General features: G+C 40.5%; 1 protein-coding gene across 5 annotated transcripts in view; it reads right to left on the reverse strand.

Annotated features, from left to right (window-relative positions):
- Positions 1–25,136, reverse strand: part of HIVEP1 (HIVEP zinc finger 1) — a 204,361-nt gene that overhangs the window by 34,004 nt on the left and 145,221 nt on the right. For all 5 annotated transcript variants that reach the window (XM_059724426.1, XM_059724427.1, XM_019494867.2 and 2 more), the window contains 3 exons: positions 11,522–17,490; positions 2,450–2,583; positions 724–899 (listed from right to left, as the gene is read on the reverse strand). In XM_059724426.1, coding sequence (XP_059580409.1) covers positions 724–899; positions 2,450–2,583; positions 11,522–17,490 — 6,279 coding nt within the window. The remainder of the gene's footprint in view (positions 1–723; positions 900–2,449; positions 2,584–11,521; positions 17,491–25,136) is intronic.

The following is a 25,136-nucleotide window of genomic DNA, read 5'->3' on the forward strand; positions in this document are numbered from 1 at the left end:
CAGAATTCTGTATGTAAGAAAACAACTGCATTGGGAGAGGCTCAATCATTTAAATGGTTTTAGGAAGGTTTATCCCCTTACTCTGGAAACATAAATCCATATATAGTATAGTTCTGAAATGCAACAAGAGCCCTTTCAGCTCCTAGCTAGTGAGGCTAGTAGGAAGGGGACGTGCCTCCCTATCAGCCTCTTTGGCTCCTCCTGAAGAAAGTTCCCCAGCTAATTTGTCATTTCATCCTGGCCACAAGGACAATGGATGTGGCTTCACATTGTGAAAGGTCTATGATAGAATTAAAATAAGTAAAATGGGATGCCCACATTCTTGAACAATCCTATGGAAAGGAAATAGTAAGATGGATCAGGCCTTAAGTCTTTTGCAAATCTAACTACGTATACAGTACGTGTGAATCTAGATCATGCAAATTTAAAAATAAAGCTTAATCACCTGTGCCCACAAAACAAAAACATAAAGAGAAACATATGTTTGTTATACAGAATGTTAGTATGCTAACTTCTATTCTTTGAAAGCAGCGCAAACTATATATAACAAATTAAAGATCCTTCACAACACTGAGAATGGATGTTAATGATTTATAGTACAAGTTTTTACAGTTCTTAGAGTAATGACACTTATTTCACACACTTTTTCTACTCTGCTGTTTAGATTTCTCAAAAGAAAACCTACAGGTAGTAAGAAAACCCAACTGTGACAAGTGCCTTTACCTTTAGTTTTGAAGGAGAAGTTGCAATAGTTGCAGTGGTAAGGACGGACATCTGTATGAGTACGAATATGTTTCTTCAGCATGCTGGGCTTCTTGCAACGTATTCCACACTCTTCACAGATATACTTCCCCCTTCCTCTTCCCCTCACGTACACATAATCCTCGTTTGACTTGTACCTAATAACAATACCATAATAGTTTGTTGTAAAGAGCAATCTTCTATCTATGGTCTTACATTAGTAAGTTAGATTTATGGTGAAAGTAAGCAGAGCGCTAGAAATAATGAAAAACAAATGATATCAAAATCAAACTCTTTTTCTCGTCAATGAAAGTACTTATTGCTAATCTGGCATTTAAAGTTTAGGTAAGTAACCAACAAACATTTTAGAGTTGTGCCTTACTGTCTTCATTAAAAGGACTGATTTGCAACACAAAGCATTTAAGGATTTCAAACATAATCTTAAACCTTCCTAAACTGTGCACACACTTCCAGAAAGCACAGGGCATCTTTAAATATGCTCCAGGGTGGGGTAGGGATTTAATTAGTGGCTCTCAGGAGCTACGCTAATTAAGCACCCACAGCTTCTTGTGCATTCAGCATCTGCACTTCAAAATGACAATGGAGGCCCTTTAACTAAAGCCCACTCAACGAGCTTTAATTAAAGCATCCCTGCCACCGAAGCACTGCACACCGAAGCACAGGGCACTGAATACACATGATGCTAAGGCTGTTGGAGTGTGCTGATTAGCATGCTCCAGCACACTTTATTAATTGAGTCTGCTCTGATGTGTGCTAATTAGCATGTGTTGCAGCAGGCACGTGTATAGGTGCCCATACATTGTTGGGAGTGGAAAGCAGGTGCTAAAAACAAAACACCTTGGAGAAAGAACTATTGAATCTTAACCTAGTTGAATCCAATTACAACTCACTTCTTTGCTGAGAGGCTCATCAAGAGCTTCATTTCGAGTGCTTATTTTTTGAAGAGTATGTCCTAGAACAAGAGAATTTGGGCAGAGACAAACAAAATCAATTCCTCTCAGCATATGGTGAAAAGTTATGTTCACCATTTCCTTGGACTGGATTTAAAGAAGCATCCTGCAAGTGAAAGTCCCTACCAATTACTCAGTTCACCTAGTCTGTTCTGTTTGTGTTTCTCCCAACCTTTTAATATTTCAATGGCATTACAAAAATTTGCTTAAGCTCTGACTAGCAGCTTGCTACCTGGTAGAAAATATTACAGTACTTTCACTATTACATTGAGTACAGACTTCCACAGAAAACTCGTTAAACTAAGAGTTCTCCAGCCCTTTCGCAGCATGGACTACTCTTAATCAGAGATTGGACTGCAGAACATGGCTTATCACTCAGACCATCTCCCCTTTCAATTGCCTATCATAACTATGACAACAACAATTATTTACAGAGAAAAAAAATACTGGGAAGCTATCTATATATTGGGAAGGTATCTATAGCTATCTTGACAAGGCTTTTTCCTTTGGAAAAATTGAAACACACTGTCTCTTGTTTTTAATTCTTCCCCACCTGTGGAGCATAATGTGACCAGTCATTTTCCTAAGAAACTCTTACCAATATTTTACAGATCAGATCATGAGATTTGTTTTTTATGATACATTTAAATAGGAAAGAATGTCTGATTTCCATACAACCCCTAGCACTAAGAAATAATTATCCTCCAAATAGCATTGTTTAAAAATATAATACTTGCCCTCCATCAAATATTTTAACTCTTCTTGGTTCAGTTTTGGTAGAAGAATTTTCCTTATCATGCTCAGTGCTTGCATCAGAGTTTTCTTTATTGCTGAATTCACTTGTAGTCAACTTTTTTTTATTTAATGCCCGCTGAAAGAAAATAGGAAATGTATAAATTTATCTTTAAAATTCATGTTAACATCCTCTACTACACCATTCAACTTGGTAAATTTCTGGGAATAAAAGTAAAAAGCCAATAATAAGAAAACAAAGGATTTTACACTGTAGACATAACACTGCATTTATCCAGTTTTAGCTCTGTGGAACAAAGATCTTTTGACTGAGCTCATTTTCTTACTTTTCCTTATCGCCATATGATGTTCATGGAGATCATCATAAGCCCTACTGATGTTCTTTGGAAAATGCTGCATCTTACTGTCAATGGTGAGATTGAAATCTGAAACCCATAGAGACACTCTTGTTCTCCTGCATATTTTCCAGTGTCTTGTCTTTCCATGGGAGAAGCCATGATGCCTGGTAGCTCTTGTCAGCTGTAATTTCCAAGCCAACTCAGGTGGGACATGACAACTGCACCAGGATACTATTGTTGTCCACAGTTCGACTAAAAGGGAGAACTTTTAGCAATAAAACCAGCCACTTGTACTTTCTTCTCTGCATGTGCTGGTTATAGGTTTGGGAAAACAGCCCTCCCTCAAGAACTGTAGCCCTCAAATTTTACCCTCTGATGCATAATACCCTAAAGCCTCTTTGCTACTAGGAGGTTTATCATGGCTTAACAGGCAGAGACAAAGAGGACTGATAGAAGTATACAAAGCAAAGATACTGATGGCTAACTGCATTATGTATTTTCAAATGTTTACAAAATTTTTACATTTGTACTGCAAGAGGTGTGTCCATTCACTATTTAGTAACCATGGGAGCAGAGGTTCCCAAAAGCATCACAAATAATACTCAACACATTTCTTGTTGTCAGACAGATTTAAGAGAAATATATCAGTTGTCTAACACTGCAAAATATGTTTTTAGCTTTCACTTGATTATTAATTAAGGAAATTATTTCTCATCTTTTTTTTCTTCTTCTTTTTTTTTTTTTAAATGGAGACTGAATTCTGCCAACATTTACCAATTAAAATCTCCTTCCAAGTGTAGGCTATTTATAAAACAGGCAATAACGAGCAAATGAACCAATTAGCTAATGATTAAAGAGCCATATTTATAAATTGTTCTACCCACATAAACTGGCATACCTACCACATTTTCTCATAGTGATAAGTCACTGAAATGGTAAAAGAAAAAAATGTTTCATTTTATTGGATAGAAAAGTTAAAACTGAGCAAGGGAGGTTTGAGAATTCTTGAAAAGGACAAAACCTTTAACGGTTTAGTTAAACTGGCCACATACTGAATACACCGATCCTGTATTTATTGAAGGGTAACACTACCCTAGCCCAGAGGGCTTAATTATGTCTTACCGTGCCTTTGCTTTCTACCTGGGGAGGAATGTTGCTGCAGAACAATGAAACAATGGGAACAGAATATATGGGAAGATTCTTTCTCCACTTTTTGGCAGATTCAGTGACCATAATGCTCTGCACAAGCAGTGTCAGGAACTATAACTTATACTCCAGTGCATGAGGCTTGCTGCCACCCATGCCCTGACTAGGGCTGGATTTTTATCCCCCAAACACTTCTCTATCTAGCCGTTTGTGACAGGACATGAATTTGGCACCCTGCATGCCAAGGGAGTGTTAATTTAATATAAAGGGTGACAGATTACACTCTGGATAGAGATACTAAATATTAAGGTTGCTGTAGAAACCTGAACTCAACCACACTGTACCTCCTATATTGTATGTGGAATATGCTATGAGTTACATGATGAACAAAAAGTAAATCAATGATATTTATATTTAACAAGGAAACGAGCAATAGAAAATGCAGCATATGGGCAAACTTCATGAGCAATTTCAGCACTTGGAATGTTCTGACTTGGAAGAGCTTGGTCTTTCAACCTCAGGATATTAAGTATTTTTTCACATTTAAATTTTAATAGTAAAAAAAGCAAATGGAAAAAGTAAATCCAAAAGGATGCTTACAAGGAGGCTTTTTATCTTTTATAAATATACCAAATAGACATAATATAAAAGAAGCAGGCTATTTTTGGAATACAATTCCACCTCCTACAGTTATATATTTTAATTAGCTGGTGTTATGCTAATTTGACACCGTTTTTTGTGTTCTTAATATGTAAGGGAAAACCCAATGAGCTGAAGCGTAACTTGCTGTTACATGGATATACAAATAGAAACAATATTTGAATTTCTGTCACAGAAGACTGCAGAAGTACTTGCTGATAATAAGAAAAATCAGCCATTTTGAAAGAGCCTGTGAAAAGTACCAACTGACCCTATAACCATCAAGAGAGCTCAGTACCAGCTGCAGCAGTACCAAGCTTTCTGCATAATAGAAAATGAATGTCACTTAACCTCATCTTGGAAATAACATGGATACTGGTGAATGAATTAGAAAAAAAAAAACAATTACACTGTCTTATACACTAGCAGCCACTGTCTTAAACAAACGCTTTCTTCAACAATACCAGTCTGTAGAGTGATTTCTGCTGCTCTTTATGACTGGAGGCAGAGGGGCTGATTCACCCCTGCATTACTCCAATGATGTACCACGTTAACCCCGATGTCTCGAGTTATTTATATAAAACTGAAGAAACTCAGGACTAAAAGCAGCCCAGTGACCAAAATTGGTCAGGTACTAAGAGATCTAGCAGGAGCTTCAACATTTTGAATTCCTGCGTCTGATCACAGGAGAGAGACAATCCTCTATAAGGACAGCTGGACACAAACTGAATGAGGATGTTTCCATTTCCATGCCCATTAACTATTTGGTGCCTATGGTGAAACTGCCATGAATTTAGTGCCAATTATTTTGTTGATCAGGCCTGGACAGAAGTTAGAAATATAGAAATGTAGGACTCCCTGTTATGATAGCAGTCTGACCATCCAGGAACATACCTGAAATTCTAGTACTCGAATCATTTAAAACCAAACTGGACAAACATTGGAGAATAACCTGTAGGGAAAAAAATCCTGCATTGGAAGAATACATAAGACCTATGAGGTCTTTTCAATCTTCAATTCTCATCATCACAACCTTTTTTTTGTACAATCTGAGATATGAATTAAAAACTTTGATGATTTATTATAGCACTTTCTTCTTTGATAATTCCTTTAAGAATAAATCACTGTTCAATTTGATGCCAGCAAGGCTTAAAAAACAGAGATTGAATTTATTTGCAGCTTCACCATGACAGTGTATTTCATTTGAAAAAAATCAGCATAAAAGCTTGAAGAAAAATGAATAACTATGGCTGTTTTGCAGCAAAATAACCTTAAATATTCATGACAGCAGCCTTTTATAACAGCTACTGTTTAAAAGGACACTGTCAAAATATTTTTTCAAAATCTTGTTACTCATCATTTATACTCTAAACAGAAATTGTTTCCAGGGACAATTTGTTTTTCTCCATCATGAATGCACAAGGATTTTGTTTGAATGCACAAACAAAAGTACAGTGGAAAACCCCTATAACACTTTTCTTCCCCAAAACAAGGGGCTCAAATATATACCACAGGAAAAATGCCAATTGCTGCTCTTGGGTATACTGCTTGATGCACTCAGTGGTATTCTTTAAGGCAGCTCCATTGCTTCATTTCCAGGTTTCGTGTGGTACAGCTCCTAGGTACAGCATGGAAATAGGGCATATCTGCACTAAGGGTTAAATCTAAACCCTCCATGAAAACTCACATGACCTCAATAGGGCCAGGATGCTTTTCTACCCAAAGGGCTTCAAGAATGCATCCTTAACCACCCTCCTGCAATTTTCAAGTCCTATGTGATTTCTGTCTTCCCACATCTTGACTAGTATGCATCTTAACACCACAGAGATGCTAGACAGCTCCTGTTGGAGTTGCTCGGCTCTAGCTTGTCACTGGACAATAACAGAAGCACAGTTGTTTCTTTCACAGCAGTATGAGATCTCGCTGATCCAGATTCAGTTCCTCACACATCCATAACACACAGAAAATTGCAGAGTAATTCAACAAAATTATTTTTCATTCTCCCAACAGTGATTTTGTATGTTCTACATGTCTCTTGCTTGATTCTAGATAGTTGGGCTGTGGAGCTAGTGTAAAAGCTTTGTAGCTGTGTTTGAAAAGAAAAATCTGAAAACAGCATACATAAGACAGAACAGTAAGGAAAGAATAATATGATCTGGTGTTATGCACTGCACAATTTTCTTTGTAAGTTGAACAATAAAAGCATTTGATCAGATAGAGTATACAAGCACTGACACTTGTAACCAATTTATATTATACCACTGGTGTTCCAACAGTAATGTTTTCATATGGCATACAGCCATATTAAATTATTCACAAAAAGGTACATTAATTAAGGAACACCAAATTCAATGCAAATCAGAAGGAGAGATTGTTTTGCAGAGAAGAGCTTACCATTCTCAAAAAGACACTTTTCGTCCATGTTGTCCTAGTACCAGAGCATGGAAAACACTATTCCTTGCAGCTGAGGGTGTAGACATAATTTTTAATGATCACTCCTGTTAGCTTTTGGATTGACTATATGGAAGAAGTAAGTGGAATTATTTTTAGATAGCAAAAATTTACTGAAAGTCTTTTTTTAGATCAGGAATTGTCAACGTACAGCCCATCAGCTGGATTTGGCCTGCTGAGCCATTGGATCAGGCCCAAGGATGTGAGACTTTGGTGGCATTCAGTGGTGGGGGCTTCTCCTGTGCTGCAGTGAAAAGAAGAGGTGATGGGGAGAAGCGGCAGCAGCAGACATTTCACAACATGCTGCAGTGGGGAGAACTGGTGGCAGAAATGGCAGCAGGGGCTGGGTCCTAGTGCCTGCCCACTTACCACCTGAGCTGGATCATTCCAACATAAAGAGGTTGCCAACCACTGCATTAGCCCAATAGGTGAGCTTTTTGCTAACCAACTGGCATAATCGTATGCTTGTGACACTCGCCTCATGAACCCGAAAACTGCTTTTAACCTCGACCAACTCATCACCAGAGGCAAACTCCCCACTGATCAAACACCAAATGGGACACAAGCTTATGTTAACAATAAATACAAAACCTGTCAACATATCTCCCATGCAACCACAGGTAACACACTCCCACAATGAAACCATCAAAACCCACAGATCCTAAGCATGTCTATTCCAGAATATGGTATATCTCATCCAGTACACCAAATACCTTCATGGAAACTATGTGGGCAAAAGCCGACAAAAACTACGCTCTAGAAAAGTGATGCTCAATCTTTTGGTCCTGTGGGCTAAATGAAGAACACAGAACTAGTCTGTGGGCCAGACTGAGCCCCACATGCCAGGATAAAGCCCAGGGGCACTGCACCACCCTCATGCACTGGGATGGATCCTTGGGACTCCGCTCCACCCCCATACCAAGATTGGGTTCTGGGGCCCCACACCAGACCCCGCATGCTGGGATTGGGCGTGGGCTGCCCCTGCATGCCAAGACCAGGCCTTGGGCTGCCCTGTGTGCCCAAGCTAGTGCACAGGGCCATGCTTTCCAGCCAATGGGGTTCCCCATAAGTCTGGAAATTTGGTAGCAGAAAATAAGTGCTGCCAAGTTTTTGGACCTAAGGGCTGCCATGCAGGCCAGATTGCAGGATGTAAAGGGCCAGATCAGGCCTGTGGGTCAGGGGTTGAGCACCCTTGTCCTAGAATAAGTGATTGCAGGGAAAAGGTAAAGGACAGAAAGACAAATTTAGAAAGGAAAACACTTCACAGAATTATCACTTTCTTTCAGACCTGAAAATCCTTGTGCTCAAGGGAAATCTACAGACATCTTCAAAAGACAGGCTCGAGAACAAAAAACCATAACCTTACTGGATACTAAAAACCAGGAACTAAACACAATATTGATTTTATGGCTTATTATAATCTACCTGTGATCACTGCTAATCTCTCCACTCTACAGGTGGGAATGACTCTCTCCCCTCCTGACTGGTCTTGTGTTTTCACTAATCTGGTTATCCTTTCTATAGCACTCCTTAGCCACATCCACACTGGCATAGACATTTGGTTCCTAGGCGACATCTAGCAGTGGGACACCTTGTGCCACAGCTAATTGTCCCCGGGGAATGACTGTGCCACATGCCCTGTGGCTTGTGGCAGGTTATTCTGGGTGGGGTAGGGGAAGCTGGGCCCAGCACTGGGCTGGCCCCAGCAACCTTACCTGGAGTCCTGGAGTCTCTTGGGGCTGCAGCAGCAGCAATCCTGTTGCTCGGAGCCTGGCCAGGAGCTGGACCCTGGCAGTCAGCTAGGCTCCAATTTTGAGCGGCATGCATTGCCCCCATGAGCTGTGCTCTTTTTTTGTACGGGGGGGGGGGGGGGGGGTTGACCCCTGGAAATCCAGGGGTTATCCCCCCCACACACACATACTGCTCCCTTGCAGTTTGGAGAACAACTGAATGTGCGGTATGTGGTGCCACAGATGCATCTGCAGCACCACATACTGCACAGCCACACTCATTTGGATGCAGCCCTTTCGACTTTTAGCTGCTTCTGATAACAGTTCTGTGCTCCCATCTGACACCTCCCTTCTATTCCTTTAAGCCATGGGTGTCAACCTCATCTAGCCAACGGGCTAAATGAGGAGTGCAGAATCAGTCTGTGGGGTGGACTGGACGCACAGATCATCCCACATCCCAAATCCAGTATGCAGGGCCAGTCTGGTGCAGGTTCCATGTGCACACATCCTAGACCAGCCTACATACTGCTTGCAGCACATGTACTGGCCCCAGCTCTGTGTTGCATGCAGTATGCCCCAGTCTCAGGCATAACATGCAGTGCATGGAACAGTCCCAGACATGCACACACAAGAAGCACGGGATCAGTCTGGGGCATACACTACATATGGAGCCCATGCCAGAACAGCCCTGCATGCTGGCTCCAGTATGCAGTGCTGGTCTGTTCCAGACTGGCCCTGGATCAAGGGTGCAGGGCTGGTCCAGGGTAGGTGTAGCATGCAGCATGCATCCCAGACCAGCCCCACAAACTGCATGCAGTGTGCAGCCTGTGCCAAATAGGCTCTGTATGTTGCATCCAGTGCACAAGGTGAGGGCCAGCATGTGCTGAATGTGGTGTTCTGGTCTCTGACCCACAGGCAACACTGAAGGCTGGATGATTAGGGGTTCCATGGGTCAGATCTGGTCCAAAGGTCCTATTTTTGACACCCCTGCTTTAACTGGACCGTTTTTATTTATATATGGAGTTTTACACAGGCTATTACTCTGTCTAGGCATAAGCTGTGTCTGCTTCTCTTCCAAACCTGAGGAAGGGTACCTTTTGCAAAAAAGCTCATCTAAGATCTCTCTCAACTATACAATAAAAGATATCTGCCACACAACCCATTGCCTCTCACATCATCATCTCTTCTGCGTGTGGATTTTTTTTTCCACAAAAAAATGTAGACCCATTTAATGGACTACATGCGGTAATCATAATTTATTTCTAGTTGCTAAACTGAGTTGTTAAGGTTTTACACGTTAGTGCAGACTGAAAGGTTATTCAAGTTAATTCAAAATGTGCTCAACATTATAATTTAATAAATAATATCCTAACCACCTATATGGAAGACTAACTGCAATGAATCACTCCTAAGAGGAATAGCATTTTTTTAGGCTGAGAATGAAGTTTATACAAACCAAGCTGAAACATACAAATAAATTACATAATGAAAGATTACTCATTGTGGTACAACAACATCTCACACTGCACACTGTTACAGTGCCTTATCGTACTCTACTGTGCCTATGTAGTCAAGAACACACCATCTAATCATTTGAGAATTGCAGTGAACTCACACAAACTGAATCAATTCATACTGTATATTCTGAGTGACAGCAGGCATATTGCAATGGCCCACAATCTTGGCAATAAAGCAAACATACCTACTTCCAAGCAAGGACCCACCCTGTTTCATCTGAGAGTACTGAATGCATGACTATATCTCATTCAGAGACCTCTACAGTTTTATTGCCTTTGGAAGCTTATGAAAGCACAACACTAAATATTAGATTTTAACTTCTTCAACAATTCAGATTTGCCAAATCTTAAACTGATGTTCCACTGAGGAGCACTGCTTCAACTGCAGTCTGTCAGCTGTGATTTTATGTTGTGGACCTAGCTATTGAAGTAATCCTCTATGTGTCAATGGAACTGTTAATAGTTATACCAGTCATATATTACTCTGAAAATATTCTTAGCACAAAAGATTTAATGGCTTCTTTAGAGCAATATCAATCGATAACATGGAAAAGGTAATGAATATTCTTAAGAAAACTGTAATTCCATTTTAAGCATCAATGTCTTGATAATTATTTCAGATTAATAAGCTAAATGGGGAAGATAGCAGGGGAAGAGGGGAGGCAAGGAAAGAGAAGGAGCAAATGTACAATGGCATTTTGTCAAATAGTAATGGTAAAAAATTGTTTATGGAACATTCACAGATACCTGCTCAATCTAAGCACAGAAAATAACAGCTCACTTTCTAGGCCAAATTACCTCTCTGCCTCCCTGTCCCCATTCTTTCTTTAAAATAAATCGGTTTTAAGTTGAAGTTGGTTTTAAAAAGTATGCAAATAGAAACTATTTTTGTTACACTTTTTTTGCAGTGTAAAAATGGCCAGATGGATTTCTGTTAAAACTAAACTTTATGTACAAATTTTAATTCAGGAAAAAATGTTAATGAAAAGAAATAAATACTTAAAAGCACATTTCTTAACAGAAATAATTGAGAACTTTATAGCAATATAGTGCAGCACAACTATAATACAAAAGGTCACACACATTATTCATGTAATTATTCAAAAATGGGAAGGGGAAAAAGCAAAGCACGTTGCATTACTCAAAATATAAATACAGTATAATTTTAAAGCAAATGGCCTATAAACACAAGTTTGGTTCTTAAAATTAATATACATTAAATGTTCTTTAAGTACCTTGTTTAAGCTGTTCTTCCACTTGCTTGAGTAGACCAATACATCAGATACGGAATGAGTAGTTATTGCTTGAGTATATAGTGGTTTTTCAATTTTTTGTTTTGAATTTAGAAGGGAAAGAGCAACCTTTGTTGGCAAACCAAGAGGATTGGGATTGTTGGGACTAACAGTCCAAGTAGAATATGCCGATGTTTTTTGGTCATTTTGTAAGAGATGTAATGGCTTCCTTTTTAACAGATAACACCACGTGAAATTTGTTGAAGTCTTTAGGCTTGGAAATGAGAGCCGTTGCATATCTCCAGCATTTACCACTGACAGAGTAGTTACAGGTTTGGCTTGGCCTTGATTATTAATTTGCTTCCCTTCATTATTAACTCTAGGGGACTTCCTTTCTTGACTGCTGCCTAAAGCCTTCAAAAGAGAAGGCTGATTATTTACCGAAGGAGGTTCAGATGGCTTTCTCACTACAAAACTTGAAATAGCAGATTTAAGGTTTTCAGATTCTGGGGACTCCTTTATGGATTCAGAAACTCCAGCTTCAGATGAATGGTGATCCGTTATTAGCCTATCGGAGGAAGTAATAACTTTGCTGTTTTTTTCATGTTGTGGAACAATCTCTGGATCCAGCAAATGACTTTCCAGAGGTTCTGTGGTGCAAACCTGTCTCACTAGAACTGGTTTCTTTTGCTTATTAAGGTCACTGGCTCTAATGTTCAGTGGATTCAGTGATCTAGCATCTGTTGCGCAAGGATCTCCACTTTCATCCTTAACACGTTTTTGGTGTTTTTCCATGGCAATGTCTAAACTGTTGGCTGGTGAAAGCATACGTTTACTTGAAGCTGTAGCCTCTTGTTGAGGAGAAAGTCCACTAACTGGCACTTTCTGAATAATGTTCAAGGAGCTTGACAAAGGTGAATTTCTGCTTCCAGTTTCAGGAAGGGAATTATCAAACATGGATGCTGGCTGTGAATTTTGCAAAACCCTCTGATCTTTGTGAGATTTTGGCAGCTGGGTTTTACCTTCAAGTGTTGGCACTGTCACAACATTTGTCTTACCAGTAGACTGATTTACCTGATCCTGGGTTACTATAATTTGAGGAAGCGGGGTTACAGTGGCAAAGCCATAGGATGGAATATTACTATGAATATGAACAGGAACCACAAATGGTGCAATCTGTTGCATCTGACCACTGCAGTTGGCAGGGGTCATTTGTTTTAGGGGAGGCACTGAATATGGATTAGACCTACTGTCAGCTACTTTAGTTTGTACTTCTAATGAGGTCTGACTCTGGCCCAGACCAACTTGAGTTGGATGAGTCTGGGTTGGTAGAGTGGTTGTTATTTGTTTAGAAGGATATGATTGACCTATGTTCAGTGATTTCACTTGAAGCTGATATTTGGGAGCAAAACAATCCTCCTTTTCAACAGATTGACAAAAAAATGCATTTGCGTTTTCTTGTTCTCCTTGGGCTGACGCTTTAAGGGAGGCCTGTAAATGCTGATGTGTTGAAGGCCATTGTCCTTGATTATACAAAACAGGACCTAAAGACTGATGGCCTAAAGACAGGCTTAGAGGGTGACAATTTTGTGTTGTTGCCTGAGACTCATGTAAAGGCTTGGAGTAAGTCTGTAAGTGCTGAGAATTTGAAGGGAACTCCACCGAAGATTTACTAGAGGTCTGCAGTCTGTGAAACGGCACTGTGGACTTGTCTGTTGTATGAGTTAATTGAAATGAAGCAGCAGCTGATTTAACTTGAGGCAATGAGTTTTCTGGAGCAATATTTAAGGATATCTGTCTTACAAATGGCCCCCTTCTCCTTTCCAACAAAGGTACATGTCCAGTAACTCCACTGCTAGAAGACAATTTTGGAGTGCATATCTCTTGTGGAGTAGATTTTGCTGAAGACATACTTCCACAGTCAAAAGATTTACTTCTGTAATCTACAACCTCCATGGATGATTGAGTACAGCTAATTTGTTCTGATGCAGCACGTCTCATTTCCCTGTACTGAGGGCCTGGCACACCAAGAGTATTTGAGCTCACAGGAATCATAAGGAACTCTGAAGATTTACTAATAAGATCCACTTTGGTAGCACTCTCAGTCTTAGAAACTTCATCTTTATCAAATGAAGCTGAAAAGCTAGAGGTGTGAGATAAACTGCTCTCCCGACTAAGACTTCTAGAAAGTGTGGAGTCAATGCTCGATTCAGCAGAAGAATGTTCAATATCAGCTAAACGAATCCTTTTCTTCTTTGGTGGAAGTTTTTCTGTTGGCAATTTTGACAAAGATTCACTTCTCTGAGGCCAGTTAAATTTTTCTGTCTTTTCCTGATCACTGCACTGGGTTTCTTGGTCTCTGTCTGGTTCCTCTGTTACTAGTATTTCAGGAACTTGGATGTTGTGTTGGCGAACAAGTCTTAATGTTTGCAGAGCCGTACTTCTTTCATTAGAAGCAATTTGATTTTCTTTAAGTTCCACTCTAGATACTTCTGATGATACTGGCTGATGGTGCTGGGAACTGCTCAAATGTGAAAGCCTATCTTCTTGAATTGCAACTGCATTCATAGACTGGTTCTTCCCACCCTTTCCAGCCTCTTGAAAAGAAACTGGCGATACTCTTTCAAAAGATTCTGATTTCTCAAATGAACTAGTTCTGCTTAGTGAGTTAGTGTGCTGTATTACTGAAATTCCAGTTCCTTGTCTTTTCAACTCTACCTTCTCTTGTGCAATTGAACCAGTTTGCTTTTCCATCAGAGGAGAGATCTTGGGCTCAATAGCTTGTTCTGTGCCTCGAGCCACAAGCTGAATTTGAGAATTCTGAAGCAGGATACAACCATGTTGATGTGAACCAATTATTGCTGCATTATGTTTTGACATGCTGGAAGAATTTCCTGCCTTGCTCTGACCCTCAGTACTCTTTGATATGTTACTATCGTTTTGCTGTGGCTCATCATCATCTCCAACACTTTTCATCTTCCTTCTTTTTCTTATCTGCGGTGTCTGTTCCCAGACACCAGTAGAACTAGCAACTCTGTAGTGTAAAATTTGAGGTTGTGTACTGTTGGGGACTGGTTTATGTTCAGGCTCTCGAATGGCTGCTTTGGTTTTTGGTCCATGCAATTCTGAACAATAAAACTTCTTGTGGTTTTCATAATTCTCCAGTTTTCTATACCTGTTTCTACAAGTTTCACATTCAAACATTGCCCCTCGTACATGATGTGATTTCTTTACTTTTTCTAAATTCGTTCCTGGTACATGTAATTTGCTTCTTTGCGTTAAAGGTTCATTAGACAAATTACATCCATGGTAATTTTCATCTACAGATCGTGCTGGTCCAAGAGCCTGACTTTCACTGGTTGAGGAGTCTTCTATTGCTGTCTGCCTAACAAGAGTGCGAGGATGTCCACCTTGGTTCAATGGAGTCACAGGTCCTGATACAAAGACGTCATCATACGATGACCCAATTTTATCATCAAACGATTGACTTCCACGAAGTGGATGAGGAGGAGGTATTATATTTGCAGGTACAGCTGAATAACTGGTTGTAGGCATAGAATTACTTCTAGTTATAGGTAAACAGTCAAGGGATGGTACAGACAAAAGAAAAACCTGCTTTGATTTCTCAGTCGGTGTGAAAGGAGACTTTGGTATATCGGAGCTAGAACTAGTTCTTCTTCCCATTGGTTTTAAATCAAACTGGAAAGAGTCTTTAAATATATATGATTTTGGTGAGTCTATACTTCCTCTTCTTGAAAGAGATGTTCTTCTTGGTTTCACACTATCTAACTGTTTGTCATCCACTACAGCTTCATTATCGGATATTAATTTTGAGATGCGTTCCTCAAGTGTCTTTGTTGCCATAGGTGGTCGCATTTGACCAGAGAGAAGCACATTTTTTTCAGCACAAACTGTGTGTACCACAGATGCCACTGTTCCACTTGTTCTGGGTAGGCAGGTCATATTTTTATTTGAGTCTTTTTCAGAACTTGGCAATCCCCTTACAAAAGGAGTTGGTGGACTCATTGTTTGATCTGCACTTTCAGAACGTGAAAAATAACCAGAATCAGTGCTACCTAAACTTCTAGGACTCAACAGACATTTTCCTTGCTGCTCCTGGGAACAATCAGTTGCCTGCTGCCTTTGTAGCTGCGCATGTGCTGTTCCTATAGCGGACCCAAGATGTTGTTCTTCTAATAAACTCATTTCTACTTTCTGGTGGTGCCTAATTTCAGTCTCCTTGAATGAGGCTATCTGTGCTAAATTTGACTGCATATTTGTAACTTTGAAATCTCCTTTTCTCTGTGCTGCAGCAAGGTCAGGTGTGGAATCTGTTACTTTTGGACTATCGGCCCTTAATGGGGAAACATTTACAGGATGAACTATAACTTTAGGTAAAGCCGCCCGAACTTGAGGTTCTGAATTATGCAATGAAGAATCACCTATTACACAGTCTGGATTGCCTAATGGAATGGGACTACCTTTCTGTAATGTTGTTTCAGGATTTGAAATGATTTTCACTATTTGTGCAGATTCCAGTTCTAAGGATCCTTGATCATCTTGTCTTTCATCAGCAGTGCCTTCATCATCACTTTCACCACTATCTTCCGCATCTGAATGAATACCAAGTGCTTTGTCTGATTCATGGGTTAGGAATAAACCACCAGAATCTGGTTGTAGAACAAGTCCAAGTTTGATAGCATGTGCATGAGACTTCTTGTGCTTGTATAGATTACTTTTGGTCTTAAATGAAAACCCACAAGTCACACAAGGATAAGGTCGTTCTCCTGTATGGGATCGGATGTGCTTTTGAAGAACGCTAGGCTTGGCACAAGCCCGATTGCAATACTCACAGACATATTTTCCCAGTTTTTTAGGTTTCTGGTCTTTTAGAAGGTTACAGATTTGTTCTACACCATGGTTGACAACAGATGCTATCTGGGCTGAATTATACATGGGCGCTATAGATAAATGTGTGGAATTAGATGCATTAATTGACAAAGGTGAAGAAGAACTAGCTACTAACTGACTTTGAGGAAAAACCTGAGCTACAGCAGAAGATGGTGTATGTACTACAGAAGAGGTTACTGCTATACTGTATATCTGCTGGAGTTTTGGGTTTTCTTGATTCTGCTGATGTACCAGTGATCTAGTGAAACTTGGACACATAACAATTTGATGATTATGTTGTCCAGTTTTAGCAATAAGCTCTTGAGAATGAGAAACTGATTGGATCTGTAATTGTTTATTCTTGCCTGATGTTGCTATGTGCATATTGTTTGAAGTGCATGGGTAGCAGTGAGATCCAGCTACAACATCTGGCGGTGACAAAGCAGAATGATTTTGGACACTCATTGTACTGGATGTGAGACTGGAAGAGGTGCTTACTACAGTTTTATTTGGTCTCAGTTTTTCTATTTGCATTCCACAAGGAGGGCACTCTTGTGCTAATGTGTTCAATTCAGGCTCCATAGCTTTTAAAAGGACATCAAATGCTGTACGTGTACACGAGGATGAAGTACTACAATCAACAAAAGTAACACATTCATTACTGTCAGTCTTTGTTTTACTTGACAAGGAGTTAGGGAGGGACTTCTCTGGGCTTGTATCAAAGTCTTCTACTGTCCGTTTGTTCAGTTCCAAGGATTGATGTAACAGTGGAAGTTTTGTCTGCATTGATACTTCAGATTTGGATTCGTCAGTAGCTACATTGCAACTACGTGTTCCCCCATTTTGTTTGGTACATTTTTTCCCATTCTGTACAGGTAAATGATTCTGTGTCTTCGTGTGTTCTGAAGCATCAAGAACTTTAGATGATGAAGGTTGCTCTACATTTTGTTTAAGCTTGGCCTCAGGAGGATTTCGCAAAGGTGATTTTGGTATTTTTTTCAGGTGGTTCTCAGTTACAATCTTCTTCCGTTTCACACCTTTAATTGCATCTGGGGTTCCTCTAGTCCCAACTTCTGAGCCTTCTGTTAAGACAAAAACAAAACAATACAAAAATGGTAAATTCACATAGTCATTACAAACTATTATACCATCACAAATATATTTTTAATCACAAAGACTAAATGCAATCATATACATTTAACAAGTAAATCTGAAAATGATACGTTTTCTCACAATTTGTAACATGTGGAAGTTGCTTTTTATTCGTCTACATGTGAATAGTCACATACACAAGTCTTTACTCCTGTAAGATTAAACTATCCTCCTCAAAGTGAAGAGCTAGGATTTGTTTTCCTGCAGAGTTCTTCTATGCTGTGTCTCTGTTGACCAGAGATTTTCCCTGATTTCTATACACTGAACATGCTGAAATCTGCGCCTTGTTGTCTATGGAAGCAAGAAATGAATTTTCAGTTTGTGAGCTGCAGTCCTACTATAGCTAAAAGCCAAGCTTCATGTCTATTATTGTTAATGTTTTAACTTCTTGGCTGAAACCTCTATCTCAGTTTTTTAATGCTAGGCTTCCTTTGAGAAACCACTCACTGCCGCATTACAATCAGCTGGCTCTATTAGCAGAAACAATGGCAGTAATACTGATGTTGATAGAGGACCAGCATTTGTAGCCCATGTCACTCAGAACTGTAGTCTTGTGGTTAAGACTGTGGCACAATGGGACTTAGAAAACAGTAATTCTGTTTCTATATCTACTACAGTTTCTTGCTCCATGTGACCTTATTCATTAGTCATTCAGGGTGAAATAAGGGTCCTGAAGTCAACAGCAAAACTCAAATTTATTTCAATGGATCTTAGATTTCATTTCAAACTTCTCCATGCTTTGGTACCTGATCTGCAAAATGGGGCTAGCAATATTTTCCTGCTTCACTGGAAAGCCAAACAGATACAGTTATTAATGTATACAATATGCATAGACATGGATGGATCCAGGTTTTTAAAAGTGGGGAGGGTGTGGGAGCAGTGACTGGTGGTGCAAGGGTGGCTGCATCCAGGATCCTAGCCTCTTCCCCTCACCCTGGGGCAGGCAGACTGCACTGCGGAAGCCTTTTTGCTTTGTTTTGTTTTAAATCCCTCAAGCAGGTAAGAAACTCCCCACCCCACTCCCTTCCCCTCCATGCTCAGCTGCACATTCCCTTCCCTCCCCTCCTGTTCTCCCCTTGTCTCCTGCTACATCCACTGTCCCCACCTGAGGCAGGGGCAGGAGGTGAAGGGGGGCCTCCAGAAGCCCTCCTATCCTGTTGCAATCAGGCTGCACACAGAGGCAGGCTTGATAGAGGCCATGGTGGTAGCAAGGGTCCCTTACCTTATGCCCGATTCCTGGGCTATCAGGGAACACTGGGGGGGGGGGGAGGAGGAGAGGGGGAGAGACCCACCCGCTGCTGCCACTATCCCCAACTGGAATGAGCAGGAACATCGCTCGAGCTCCCCACAAGTCTCCAAGGCAGCCATAGATGGGGGAGGGGAGATGCTGCTGAGCATGAAAGGGAAGGGAAAGTGCTATTTTCACTTGCTTCAGGGACATAATGCCTGAGATGGGCCAGATAAGTACCTACAGAGAACACATCTTAGATGGCAGTAAAGACGATGGCATCTTCAAAGACTAAAACATTTAATGAACTTAAAAAAACACATCAATTCAAAAAAGAATTAAAACATCAGCATTTGGGGGAAAAGCCCAACAGAACCAGTTACTTCTGTTGTCTCCTGGGAAGCTGGAATTAAGTCCAATAGCAGATTCAAAATTGATATGAGAACCAATTTTAATTTTCAGTTTTTAAACATTTTTTTGGCAAGCTGCACCTAAAATAATGACATATGCAAAAAAAATTCTGATTATTTTAGATACTGGATTTTTATGAAAAATAGTATACAGGCTGTCTTTTGTGTATCTGCAGACTCTTATTTCCTTTTTTTTTTTTAATTAGAGAGACTTTGTCAGGTTATATTTTTCTAGCTTGCTTTTTGTTATAAAGAACATCTTAGAATATGATGCTGCCTGGAGGTATTTCACTTTTATTTCTATCATTTACTTTTTCTCATTTCTTTCAATTTGCCTAATGAAAATAAAATGAGTCAGTTACAGAAAGTCCTGTACTATTCCAGGGGACTGTTAGAGAGACGCTGCCTATCTCTACATTATCTGATATTCTTCTAACCTTAAGTGTACCTTATTGAAAGTTTATTTTATCTTGGTCTGGAAAAAGTAATGCTTGTTTATTGTAATCTCTTTCAGAATCAAATGTCATTTACAAGATTGGTATGAAGGGAATTATGCGAAGAAAATATTAAAAAAAGGAAAGCAATTTATAAAAGTTTTAAGTTTTATAGCAAGTGCATTTTATTCAGAGTACTACTATTAAGGCTTTATTTTGGGCTTAAAGATGAAAATCATTATAGTAGAACAAAGAAGCATGAAATAAATTTGTTTTTCTCTCTTCCCTGTCATTTTTCCCCTCTGTATGTTGCACCAGACAAGGAATGAAGACACCTTATTTTATGGTTATGTTTGTAACTGGATTTGTCATAAAAATTGCACAAACCACCCACGCCATCTGTCAAATACTGAATTTCAGAGCATATATTACTGAACTTCAGTATTGTTTCACATGAGCTGCTACTGCAGATAAACAAAAATTGGTCAATCTTAGATTATTTTCCATTTCTGTATTATGAATAAAATTAAAAAATGAATTATTTCATTATTAACTACACTTGTTGCTCATTTTAATTAGGTATGCACATGAAATTTCAGGTCCACATTGAATAGCAAATGATTTATTAGTATCAAGCAAAAGAGCAGTTTTGTAACAAATGCATCTATCGTTCAGTGAAAAGCTTGGCTCGAACATCACGTAACAAAGCACACATACAGAATGAAAATCTATATTAATATTTATTTGAAAAAAAACTATATTAGTATTTACTTTATGCATGTATATTTTTGTGCAAGTAATTTTGCTGTTATACCTATGTGGAGTGAACAAAGATTCTTAATATTTAAACTTCTGGTTAAACACTCATATATTTATACTTATATTTTACACTTTATCCTTCACACCTTCCCAGCCCTTTGTATTCTAATCCTGTTTTTTTTTTATTTAGAAGCTGTTTCCTGCAGTCCCTTCACAGCATCTGATGAAGTAAACCCACTGTTAGTGCTGTGCACCCCTGATTTAGTTAGTCTATAAGGTGCAAATCTGCCCTACTTTCTATCATCTTTAGATATTAAGAGGCTACAGTCTGCCTGTATTCTGCTAGGGCACAAAGTTCACGCACAGTATATATGGCTCCTACATAAACAGGGAACCAACTCTGTAGGGGAACCTTATGTGCCACAGTGAAGCAGGTAACTGCTGTTGTCACTGCTGGAATCTGGTGTAGAGTCACGAAGCATCCACTACCCCATGTATCGAGAAAATAAGTAAAGGATATATAAAAATATAAAAGGACAGACAAAAACCCAGTAGGAGCACATTTTTTTACAAAAAAACCCAAAATACTCCTTTTCTGACCTCACTATCCTCATGCTCAAAGAGAATTTACAAAAAGCCTCCAGAAAATAGGTGTGGGAACATAAATTCATAACTCTACCGGACAGTAAAAAATCTGGTTTTAATATAGAACATGGCTTTATGGCTCATTTCAACCTTAGAAACACTGCCAAACATCTCCCTGCACTCTACAGGTAATAACTGCTTCCTCTGATACTAAATAGATTGCCTGTTCTACTGTTCTTCTTTAGTCTTGTAAGAGGTCCTGTTTACAACCTTCATTCCTAGTTCACAGCCCTCCTTCATCCATCCAACTGGGCTTTCTGAACTGGCATGGAGTCTTTTCTTTGGTATTTAGCTCAGCTTGTGTCTGCTTTCCCTTCGGACCAAAGAAAGGATACCCTATGCTGAAAGTTTATCTAAGAGGTCTCCCAACTATACAGGTGTTCCAATAAAAGCTGTCAAAAAAAGCCTTGCCTCCTAAAAATAAGGAATGCAGAGGCAGCCCTGGCTTGAAGCTAGCAGAGTAAAGCAGAGCATTCCTATTACTCCAGTGTAGGGGTGCACCGATAAAGATTTTCTTGGCTGATACCAATAGCTGATTATTAACCAGCCACATCAGCTGACACTGATCTGATAATCAATTTAAAGGAATGTAGCTGGGCAGTGTGGAGAGCAGCTCCCTGCAGGTAAGTCTGTGGAGGGGAAGGGGTGTGGAGGAGGCAGATCAAGTCCCCCACAGTGAGGGAGGGAGTGGGGCCAAAGCATAGGGCGCTGCCCAACCAGGGCAGTGAATGTGACCTGGGGAGGAAGTGGGACAGAGTCATAGGTGGATCGTCCAATGGATCAGCATCTCAGCGCTAAAAATGGCAGCAGGGATGCTTGAACTAAAGCTTGTTGAATAAAGTTTAGTTCAAATGCTACCATCGCCATTTTTAAGTGGCGGAATGCTTTTAACCAGAGCCAAGCCAAGCTGAGCAGGACGAGCGCAGATGTGGGCTGCTCACTGTGGGTTTGGGGCTCTCCGCCCTGCTGCCTTTGCTCCAGGGGCCCAATGCTGGCTGTGTGCCCCCTGCCAGCCCAGCAGCAGGAGGCACAACACGCCACCCCCACTGCTGCTAGGCAGGCAGGGGGTGCATGCCCAGCATGGGGCTCCCGAAGGAAAGGCAGCACTGCGGAAAGCCCAAGTCCACAGTGCGGAGCCTGCATCGCCCTGCACACCAGTCTGAGGGGGCACATGCCCGCAGGTGCCCGCAGTGGCAGGGAGCTGCTCCCCAACAAACCTTACTCCCCTCTGGATGAGCCACCTGCAGTTGTCCCACTTCCCGCCCCAGCCCTGTGCCACATCCACCATCCTGGCTGTGCAGAGCTCCCAGCCCCCCTCCCTCTCTTACCATGAGGGCCTCAATCTGGGCCCCCTGCCCCCCCACATCTCTTCCCCTCTACAGATTTATCTGCAGGGTGCTGCTCTCCATGCTGCCTGGCTGCATTCCTGACCACGTGCATGCGTACAGCTGCATGCATACATGTGGCGTCCAGAGGCCCCAGCTAGGAGGCATATTATATTCATTGGTGAACGTTACTGGCTACACGGGCAAAAAAAAAAAAAAAAGCTGATAGCCAATAATGTTAATTTTCCTTTTATTGGTGCCAATCCGATATGCAACCAATATATCAGTGAACCTCTACTCCAGAGTGGTGGCAAAAGAAAGGAGAATGAGAGAGAGTCCTTTCACTCAGCTCCAGATAAGTTATCTTGCCTAAAGCCCATTTCAGGTTTTAAGTCATCATCCAATGCATTAGTTTAAACTCAGCTGATATTTACAAGCTTGCCTCTCAGGCTTATGAATTAAAAATATTTTTTTATATATATGGAAACTTGGATTGTGTAAAAAACAATAAATTATTCTCCCCCGCTCAGTCAGAGAAATTTTACCAAAATGAGGCAGCAATGGATCTGTCAAGCTCTACATGCTTGTAAAACAGGGATGGCCAACTTGTGGCCCAGTGTGCCACAGGCAGCTTCTGTGTGGCACGTGGGAGATTGGGGAGGGGAAGGCAGCACAGTGGCATATAGGGCAGGAAGCAAAACGCTGAGCCACAAGTGGGGCAGTGGAAGGGGATCAAAGTGGCACTCATGGAAGGAGAAGGTCTAAGTTGTGGCACACCTGCCAAAAAGGTCAACCTCCACTGGTGTAAAAGAATGCATTCCTAGCCATTACTATGGATAGCTTTCTTAAGTTTCAGGGCATACTGCAGTTTTTTTCTCCCCAAAGAATAGAACTGAGTTTGCACAAATTATAGAAAAACTGTAAAAATAAATTTAGTATAAGCAAAGCATTTTGTATTAACTTTTGCATATGATTTTACAATGCCTTAAAAGCATGGATGATAACTAGGTGGACATAATATGGTTCTTTTTATGTATATACTGCAGCTCTTTCCCTGTCACAATCATGCCTCACATCAGTGTATTATTTGGCTCAGTGCACAATGGGTAAATCTAGGCAGCTTACCCACAGACAACCTGTGATGGGCAAGAGTGCTCAGGGAACATGCTAGACTGGAAAGAAGGAATACACAGGGAACATCTAACTGCACAACCACATAAGCCTGAAGACTAATGTTCTTTGTCCCCACTGCAGCCAACTGTGCACTAAACCAGGAAGACAGCCCCATTACTCTAGTTGGTGAAGACCTGTTAAACAACCAAAGTTAGTGAGTTTCAACTGTGTTACGTAAGGATGAAAAAAACAGTCAGACCCAGCTATGCTAGTAAAGTGCTGACAAATGTGATTGAAAAGCAGTAGCATGGACAAATGCTTTGCCCAGGACTACCAATTGAACAACTAGGAGTCTTATATTTCACTACAGAAATAATATCTGACTTTCACAGTTGGCTATCTACAGCCATATTTTCTCAAGAATACCTCCCACAAGACTTTCTAGCTAACATATGGATACTGTATATTTCCAGGAAAAAATGAAGCATATGCATACAGATGGAAAACAAAGACAGATATGGTCTTTTTTCATTCTTCAGCAATCATTAAAATGAAGCTTTCATACTGATAGAAATTGCTGCCAATAGGATATCTTGAGCCCTAGCTCCTTATTTTTATTCTTGTTTCTGACATTGACTCTCTCTGAAAGGTTCCGGCCTACCTGGTTCTGTAGCCAATAATACACAAGGGAGTAATATAGCCATTTCTGACTCCCCAGAATTATAATAATAAAAAAAAAGTTTCCTATTCACAGGTGAGTCACTGGCAGCAGCCTTTAGTGCAAGTACTAAACAAGCTTGACCTCACAGCTCTAGTGTCTTAAGTACTCTGCTCTTAACTATATACAGGTCCTCAAGGAAACCGTTCCTAAGCACTTGGAGAAGAAAGCGATTAGGAACAGTCAGCACTGATTCACCAAGGGCAAGTCATGCCTGACCAACCTGATGGCCTTCTATGATGGGATGACTGGTTCTGTGGATGTGGGGAAAGCAAAGGATGTCATATACCTTGACTTTAGCAAGGCTTTTGATAAGAGTCTCCTACAACATTCTTCCAAGCAAGATAAAGAAGTATGGGTTGGATGAATGGACTACAAGGGGTACAGAAAACTGATTGGATTGCCAGGCTCTGAGAGTAGTAATTAATGGTTCAATATCTAGTTGGCAACCTGTATCAACTGGAGTGCCGCAGGGGTCAGTCCTGTTTTGTTCAATATCTTCATCAGCAACCTGGAAGATGGGATGGAGTGCACCCTCAACAAGTTCATGAATGACACCAAGCTGGGGGGAGTAGTAGATACGCTGGAGGATAAAGTAAGGATTCAGAGAGACCTTGACAAATTGGAGGATTGGACCAAAAGAAATCTCATGATGTTCAATAAGAACAAGTGCAAAGGCCTGCACTTAGGACAGAAGAATCCCATGCACTGCTACAGGCTTGGGACCAACTGGCCAAGCAGCAGATCTGCAGAAAAAGACCTGGGGGTTACAGTGGACAACAAGCTGAATATGAGTTAACAGTGTGCCCTTGTTGCCAAGAAAGCTAACGGCATACTGGGCTGTATTAGTAAGATAATTGCCAGCAGATCAAGGGAAGTGATTTCCCTCTATTCGGCACAGGTGAGGCCAAACCTGGAATACCAGGTCCATCTTTGGGCATTCC

The sequence above is a fragment of the Alligator mississippiensis genome, chromosome 3, assembly GCF_030867095.1.
Source record: "Alligator mississippiensis isolate rAllMis1 chromosome 3, rAllMis1, whole genome shotgun sequence".
NCBI classification, from domain to species: Eukaryota; Metazoa; Chordata; order Crocodylia; family Alligatoridae; genus Alligator; species Alligator mississippiensis.